The sequence below is a fragment of the Microtus ochrogaster genome, chromosome 6 (assembly GCF_000317375.1).
Source record: "Microtus ochrogaster isolate Prairie Vole_2 chromosome 6, MicOch1.0, whole genome shotgun sequence".
NCBI classification, from domain to species: Eukaryota; Metazoa; Chordata; class Mammalia; order Rodentia; family Cricetidae; genus Microtus; species Microtus ochrogaster.
The window spans coordinates 48,162,520-48,171,302 of record NC_022013.1 but is presented as its reverse complement, the minus strand read 5'-3'; the positions used below and the strand labels follow the sequence as shown (position 1 = coordinate 48,171,302).

Sequence of the window (8,783 nt, the reverse complement as noted above, 5' to 3'; positions counted from 1 at the left end):
CCTACCCCCCACCCCCAGTGTGTCCCCAAGCCTGCAAACGACGTGTTAATAAAAAGGCTCTGCAGGCTCGCTCGCGCATGCGCGCATGCAACAGCCAGATCTGGTTCTAATTACTTGTACTTTAGTTGAACTTTGGCGTTTCCTTTGACTTTCTCCCCTATGTATGTGAGCCGAGCTGTGGGTTTTGCGATCCTACCGCGAATCCTCAGAAATGTGGGGCGGGGGAGGGGAGGTGCTTTTCAGATTGGCTCTCTGGTGCCAACAAAAATCAAACCTAACTGGATGTTTTGACCAAATACAACGTCGCCATTCGCCCTTAATTAGCTGCAGTGAGTCCTACCCGCCGACCCCAGAGCTAGGCTCCAAATTCTCCAGGGGCTGTGCAGGAAATGCCTTTTGCTTTACAGCTCCTTTTCCACGTTAAGTATCAACTGCCCCGAGGCTGCATTAAAATACTGTCTTAATCAGAAGTTCTAGTAAAGAGGCAAGCCTTTCATGCCGCCTGATGCCCGCCTGCCTCTAATCAAACTGAACACAGAATCCTGTAATCTGTCAACAGGGGCTAGCGGGCTGTAAATTAGCTCTCTCAAAGGCCAAAGAATCTACAGAGCTCTTAAGTGTGCTATCTGCTCCTTAATCTAACCTTTAGAAACACGCCAAGCACGAAAGGAATTGTGAGGCAGCTATTGTTGGGGACGTTCTGTGTGTTTAAGGGACACTCAGGTGCTTTGTTGACACCAGGACATTTATACTGTGTTTTTCCAGGTGAGTCCCAGTTACCGAGAGCAACACCCACTTCACAGGCAGCTATGTTTAGATTCTTCTTCTGTTTTGTTTTAAGATTTTTTTTTTCTTTTTTGCTTTATTTGTGGACCAAGCCAACCCCTAGAGCTATGACAGTGTTTAAGAATGTTTCCTCAGGAGTAGTACTGGTCCTACTTTTTGCTGACCTAAGGGGCATAGACTTTATCAGACAACCTAGGTGTGCAGGTAGGAGCCCTGTGCTGACTGGGGTCCCAGGACCCAAGGAGCCTGTTGCCAGTCCCAGTAAGAGGGGGCAGAGACTGACAAGCCAGGGTTCGAACCTTTGACTGTGTCTTTCAGTTTCTAGCTGCTGCTTTGGAGGGATCTTTGCTTTTCTCTGTCTCTATTTTGTAGCCATTCCTTCTGGTTTTGGTTGTGATCAGTTCATGAACCGTGTGGGATTGGGAAGAGGCCCTTCACCACAGACCGGCTGAAAAGTCACATGTTGAAGGCCAACACCTGCTCTCTTAGCTGTGAGGTGCTCCTGGTGTGGGGCGTGCTTTGAGGAACACTGGTAGGGAGGAATGAGACTGGACAGCAGGGTTAAGAGTTCAAAGCCAGCCTTAGCAAAATAGTGAATTTGAGGCTAGCCTTAGCTATACAGGAGAATGTCTCAAAAACAAATAAGAAAAAAAAACAAAAAACAAAACAAACAAACAAGAAAACAGGATGGAAGGACGAAAGGAAAGCTGGGAGAAGGGCAAGGCCAACAAATCTCTATGTTTTCAAAGACCAGCCTGTGTGTATTGTAACAGTGTTTCAAAGACTCTAAGAACTTTGGCTCCATCTTAGTTCTCAAAGGTCCCAGTCTCCAAGATACATGTATTCCCAAGCAGGTCTGTCAGCCAGTCTCTCCTGCATGAAGATGAGCCCAGGCATTCTTCAACTACATGGCCTGGCTCCCCTCCTTTGCCCATACCGTAGCAAAGAAGCCAACAGCCTGTTTGTAGTTTGGATTATACTGTGGGTTGGGGAGACCGTGACCTAATGAAACAGAGTTCCACATTCGGTAAGGAAACAAGCAAGCAATGGATAAAAGCAGGAGTCCAGCGCCATCTGGGAATTACTTCTTAAAGACGGGACTCCTTGGTGTGGGGTCCACCAGGATGGCTGCAGGACCCTTGCTTTACTGAATGACACAACAGGAGCCTCTTTCCCCCCTGGGAAGAGCGGAAAGCTGCTTTGGGGGGGGGGCCTTTGAGAATGCTGAATGAACTAATACAGAATGCATTGTCTGCTGAGCCGGCAGAGGTTTCCAGCAAAAATTTTTATCATTCCGTGGACTGATTGTACTTGCCTGGAATAAGGAAGAAAATGTTTGAGGCCTCTCAAGGGCATTTGATGAATCCAACTCTAATTTAAAGGGACTAATAGATTATTGATTTAAGCAGGGTGACCGTGAGCAGATCAATGGCTAAGCCATCTGTATCCACCTTAAATACCAAAGGTGCCCAGTGAAAGGGGATCCACCTTAAATACCAAAAACTGTCCCTGGAAGGAGAGCTACCTCCTTCCCCCCCCCCACAAGAGTCCCACCTCTTTGTGAGGGGGGGGGGAAGCAGGAAGAGGAACTCTAATAAACTGCGCCAGAGTGTGTTTATGCTACATTGCTAAAGACCAAGTGATTCCATTGAACAAAGCCTCCGAGTCTTTTATCTTGGTGCCACATCCTGGTTTCCATTCTAGAACACGCCTTGGAATGTTTGCCTTCCACCAACTTTGTTGCTACTGAAATCTGAAATTTTTGCTTTATTCCCTTTGGTTTTGTGGAACTTTAAGCACTGTAGGTAACATAGAAGAGATATAAGACCACACACTACAGAAAAATATACAGGTTTTTTTTTTTTTCCAGTACTGGGGATTCAACCCATGGACTCGTGTATGCTAGGCAAATGCCCTCCCTCTTTAAAATGTTTGGGGATTTTGGATATCTCCAAGCCTCGCTGTGGTCTTTACTATGTTTCATGCTTCTTGCGATTAGCTCATTCCCCATTTTGCTTCCTCACTGGGAAGATAAGACGCTGGGTTCCTTCAGTACAGGTATTTGAAGTGACATATTTACTGAAATTGCCACCCACTTTCGAAACTCAGGGCATGGCTGTGACAGCTGAGTCCGGCCCTGACAGGACTCTATTTACTCCAATCATAGAGCTGCCAGAGCAGGTGTTCCACAGAAGTTCATGCCTCCCTCACGTGAGGAAGAGAGTGTGAGCGAACGGTGGTTCTGGAGAGCTGTTGGTTCTTGTGGGGAAACCAGAAACATGCCCATCAGCCCAGCCTGAAGATGGGCATTGGAGGATGGCCGTGAATGTGGACAGACTTTCCAGAAGTCAGTTTACCAGCCTGAATTAAACCCTAACAAAATCACGTTGAGACACAATCTCTATTCAATTTCATGATTACAATTCCGAGCATTGATCCTAAAGAAACAGATGGAAACACACTGAGATTGGCCATGAAGATGGTCATTGCAGGAAAAGTGCTAAGAAGGAGCTCGAGCCATGATGCCATAAACCAAACTGTGCTCCGGTCTCAGTAGAATTCCACTTCAGTAAGCAAGCAAAGGCATTTGCGTGCACGGAAAGAAGTCCGGCTAGGATGTCCCAGAAGCACGAGGGGGTGTCTAAACGAAGAGACTGTGAGAGATGCACGTGTGCACTCGCGCCTGAACTCTTACAATTTTGCGAAGATAGATGTGTTCATTTCAATAAGTACTGTTTCCTTGTGGATACCATGATTTCTTCCGAGCTTTCAGAGGGACACTCAGAAGTGTGAAGGTGCCTTTCCTTTAGGGCTTGAGTGTGGTAAGTCTTTGAGACTTCTCAAGCCAGCCCCTCCCTGTCTGCTGGACTCCTGGCATCATTCACTACCTTTTCCTGAGCCAGGGCTTCCGTGTGCCAGAGAAGGACGAGACTAATGTCTTCATCACTGTCCTCAGATCTAACCTGTAAAGACCAGAGTGGATTTATCTACTGGGGCCCTAATGATTTTATTCCAAGATTCTTATGAATTATGAAAATACTATAATTCTAGTTGATTCCGTTCCAAAGGGCTAATTAGTTTTTTAAGGAAGAAATGAGCATAAGAGTGCTTTTTGATTTCAGATTTTATCACTTTACTGCTTCAAAGAGCACTTAGTGTTTGAAAAGAGAAAAAAAAAAGGGGGAAAAGTTCATGAATTAGTTCAACCAGTGTTCATTGATCATCTGCTCTATAGGAAGAACCCGAGTCTTGGCTCAGATCTGTGAACTCTGCTGATGGGATTTCTGGCTCACAAAGATATGTGTATGTGTGTGAGGGGGGATTCTAAAATATGAAGTTGTACATTCTAAATTTTGACAACAGTTAAAAATTTACAGAAAATAAGATAAAATAACAGGACACCGTGACCAGGGATAAGGAGGGACCATTTTGTTCTCTTTCTGTCGTTTGGATTTGTGCTGGGGATTGATCCCGTGATGTCACGCTTGCCAAGCAAGGTCTACCGCTGAGCGACCCTCCCTTCTACAGTAAGGACTCTTCAGAGAAGCCAACTCTGAGAGAGTAGAACTTCCTTTGAGATCTAAGAGATAAATAATAGCCGAGCCTGGATGGTCTTGAGGTTTGTAGGCGGGGAAAATAGTCAGTATAGGTATTTGCTTACCTGTCTGGGACAGGGTCTGGCTATGCTCCAAGCCTAGCCTAGAGCTCCTGGCATCGGGCCTCTGCCTTCCCTTCGTGGCTGGAGCTATAGGCCCAGCTACAGAACCAATGTCTTCGCATTGCTCTTTGAGTTTGTCTTGTTTAAAAGGCGAACCTTAAGCAATTATTTAGAACTCAACCAATGAGGGAGCCATGCCAGATGAGCCTCACTGAGGGAGGACAGGTCTTGAAAAGCCCCCTGAAGAACATGGTAAGGACTCTGACCTCAGTCGTGACTGTCGGAGCCTCCCCTCCCCCCCCCCCGTAGGCAGGTGACAGGTTAATTTTAACCTTTGAATAATTATCTTGCCGGCACCAATGCAAGGGTGGAAAGTGCAGACTCAGGGAGCTGGGGAAGACTCTGCTGCAGCTGAGAATGTTGGGCCCAGTGTGGGAGCTTCCAACTGAGACAGCATGGGGTTAGCAGCAGGCGCAGGCAGTGGAGGAACTTGGGTGCTGTAAGTACAGTTACAGAAGAAACTAGCCAGGAAAGTGCCTCACTGGCACAATTACGAACGGTGTAACAACTAGAATCTTGATAATCTTTGGAAATACTCTGTGCCTTGTAAAGTGATTTGGAGGCTGGAAACTTCTGGAACACCATTGGACTCCTTTCGATTATCCTCTTCATATTTATGGGCTCTGTGTGCCTGCAGGAAGCAAGGGCCAGTTCCTGCTCTGACTTTGGTGGGAGAACATTCTGGTCCAAGCTTCACAAATTTCCGTCTCAGTGGAGTTTGAGCTGTTGGATAAGGAAAACGGGGATCGTGAGGTTTCTAGTCTGGAATCAAAAGCTAGGCTTGGTGGCATATGACTATGCCATAACATCAGGGAAACAGTGGCAGAAGCACTGGGAGTTTGAGGTTGGTCTGGCCTATAATAATAATCCACTTTCCTAAAATAAATAAATACATACATCCATGTCCAGAATACAGATGTCCACAAGTTAGAAGTTACTTAAGTGTGACCTCCTCCATCTCCAGCACGAACACCAACCTAGGGCTTTATCGAAATGTACCTTTTGCTTGTTCCAAGCTGGCAGCTGCACTTTCTAAGCTCAGGGTTGCTGGTGCTGCAGGGTCAGGGCCAGCTCAAAGCAGTTCAGGGCTTCCCAAAGCCATGATTTTTACCCATTATGGCTCCATGGCAAAAGCTCGGCCACATATACCTGCAGCACTGGGCTTTGACTTCAACACTTCTTTATTTTGTCGTAATGAACAGACAAACAAACAAACAAATCATTTTTGGTTTCGTGAGTAATAGCATCAGACAATACACCCACGACTAGATAAAGGAAAGCCAGGGGAAACAGAAGAGAGATCCAGGGCTTGTCCAAAGGGCTGACTTTGGACTTTGGTTCCACCCTCTCCCAGCTGGTCTTGGACAAGGCTCTCTGCCTGAAGGACCTGTGTTGAATTTCTGTTTCTCCTGGGTCACTTGGGATCCCTCGCCCTCATGGTGCCTGCGAACTTCAAATTAGATACATGTGAGGTTGCTTTTGCAGGGGTCCTTCAGCATCAGCCCTCAGGGGGCAGCAAGTAGGACAACTACTTCTGTGGGCTTAATCCTGCTAGGGTTATGGTTTAAGCTTAGAGCCGAGATGTTGAAGGTGATTGGGGGAAAGCCTAAAGAAACTGAAATGTGTTTCCTCTTGTTTCCTCTCCCTCCCTTCTCTACCTCAGCAATTGAGACACAGAGTACCAGCTCTGAGGAGCTCGTCCCGAGCCCACCATCTCCACTTCCTCCTCCTCGGGTCTACAAGCCCTGCTTCGTCTGCCAGGACAAGTCATCGGGGTACCACTATGGCGTCAGTGCCTGTGAGGGCTGCAAGGTGAGTAACCCCGTGCCTCAACTCCTCCTTTTCCCTTGGCACCAGTATGGCGTCAGTGCCTTGAGGGGGTACAAGGTGAGCACCCCAGTGCCTCACTCCTCATTTCCCCCTACCTCTCATGATGTGAGCTCCCCCATTCCAGAAGCGAGCGAGCCTGACAGCTACAGCATCACCTCCAGCTGGGCTGCAGCTTGGCTGCATCTCATGGTTTCTGTTACCTGCTTTCGTGTCTCTAGTTTAAAGTTCAGAAATGTCTGTAAATGAGTGACTGTGGCCAAACAGTCCTAGGCCTTTAAAATGCGCCACCACCACCCCCTGCTCCGGCTCTGCCAAGTTCTTTCTTGCTAAGAACCTTTTGAAGGAGTCCTAAGCAGCATGTCTCTGTTTCTCTTGGGACATGCCATTTGGTGTCTTTGTACTTCTATTTTATTTTTAAATATATGACTGACAGTCCACCGAAACAACTTGCAGAGAGCCAAGGTTGAAACTGGGATTTATCTCCTGGCTGCCTCCCTCAGCCCCGTGGCCTTTGAATTACGCTTTGGTTCTCAGCTTGTACAGACTCGCTACTGTCGATGCACCGTAAATTCAGCGAAGCTGGATTAAAGCTCCTGCCCACAGAACCCTGGAGGCTGAACATGTGTCAGACAGGAGATGGCTGCTTTGAATCAGGCTAGATAACGATTATCAAGCCCAAGAGGCATAGCTGAGCGAAAAGAGGTCCTTGTGATCTTGAGAAACCAAAAGAGACTCAGAGGCAGATGCGACACATCCACAGAAATGTCTCCAAGGAACTGTGTTGTCTTGAGTCAGCCCTTCCCTAGACATGGAGCTGCTATCTAGTTCTATCTGGCTGTTCAGGTGTAGTGTTTTATATCTAGACTGCACGATTCGCCTAGATTGTTAAGGCGCTAGGATACCTTTACAGGCTCTGTGGCATGGGGCTTATCAACACGAACAGAACAGTTTCAGAGCTTCTTGGTCAGACACCGTTGGTTAGCGCATCAGTGATGGCTCGATGTCTTCATGGCACAGCCCTTTTCCGTAGCTCACAGATCTATGAAAGAAGTACACAAGGTGTCCAGAGCAACATGCCGAGAGCCAGATCAGCCAGGGCTCAGCCTAGTGTCGACAGGTCAGAAGACCCTTTATGGGAGCAGCTCTGAGGAGCCATCTCAAGAAGTGGCTCTGGGGTGGGAGCCCCTGGCTTGTAGTCTATTTGCTTTCCATATGAGCAGTACGGGCCCTGCTCTCCTCCTCAGTTCTCCCAGAATGGGTGCTTAATGGCATAGAATGAACAGACGTGTAAATATCACTCACTCCCACAAAGCAAGGACAGGAGTTTCCTCCTTTTATCAATCATTTTAAGAAACATGATATTTTACTGTGTAAAACCAGTTTTGGAAAATGCACGTTAAGAGTCCTGCTCTTGCTGGGAATGGGAGAGCTGCTTTCAAGTGACTCTCTTCCCTTCTGTCATTGCCAAGGTGGCAGCTGGCACTGGCTAAAATCCTTGTACTCATACACCTGCATCGTAGTGCTCACCGTAGCTGGATCCATGTGAACACCCCTAACATTTGAGGGCTTCCGTGGAAAGCTGGGGCAGTCTGTTCACTTGTTGCATAATAAGAAAACAGCTCAGTCTGTGATGGTCATTTGAAATTTTAATTAATTTGTTTTTTTAATTTTAATTTATTTGCTATGTAGTTATTAGACAGGGTTGTGCAAGGAGCTACTTGTTCATCCCCGGCCGCCTAACCCCAAGATAATCACACAGAAACTATATTATTTAAAACACTGCTTGGCCAATTACTTAAGCATATTGCTAGCTAGTTCTTACATCTAGAATTAACCCATCTACATTATTTTATATTTTACCACGAGCAAGGTTCTGGCATCTGTCTCCAGCAGGGCTACATGGCTTCTCTCCGACTCTGCCTTCTTTCTTCCAGCATTCAGTTTAGTTTTCCCCACCTAGCTCTATTCCCCTATAGGCCCAAAGCAGTTCCTTTATTAACCGATGATATTCACAGCATACAGAGGGGAATCCTGCATCACCTCCCCTTTTCTATTTTAAATATAAAAGTAAGGTCTTAACTTTAACATAGTAAAATAACACATAAAAAACAAGTATCAAACAAGAATTACATTTACAATATTTATATCTACTTTATCTTTTATCTTTTATCGTACCTAAAGAAAATTATATATATATATATATATATATATATATATATATATATATATATATATATAACTATTCTTTATCTCCATCAAAGACTCCAGAAGGATATAATATTACCTAAATAAACAAGAAATCCAAAACTCTAGAAATGACAGAGACATCTCACTGCCTGGACATCATCCAAAGTTCTGTACCATTGGGGCATCCAGTCTTCAGCCTAAGGCCCACAGTATCCAGCAGATTTTTCCATAAAGCAGGAAATTTCAAAGAAAGTTCTGCCTA

General features: G+C 46.0%; 1 protein-coding gene across 3 annotated transcripts in view; it reads left to right on the top strand.

The window, feature by feature from the left end:
* Positions 1-8,783, top strand: part of Rarb (retinoic acid receptor beta) — a 586,853-nt gene that overhangs the window by 454,929 nt on the left and 123,141 nt on the right. For all 3 annotated transcript variants that reach the window (XM_026779625.1, XM_005348556.2, XM_013346833.2), the window contains one exon: positions 6,168-6,316. In XM_026779625.1, the coding sequence (XP_026635426.1) occupies positions 6,168-6,316 (149 nt within the window). The remainder of the gene's footprint in view (positions 1-6,167; positions 6,317-8,783) is intronic.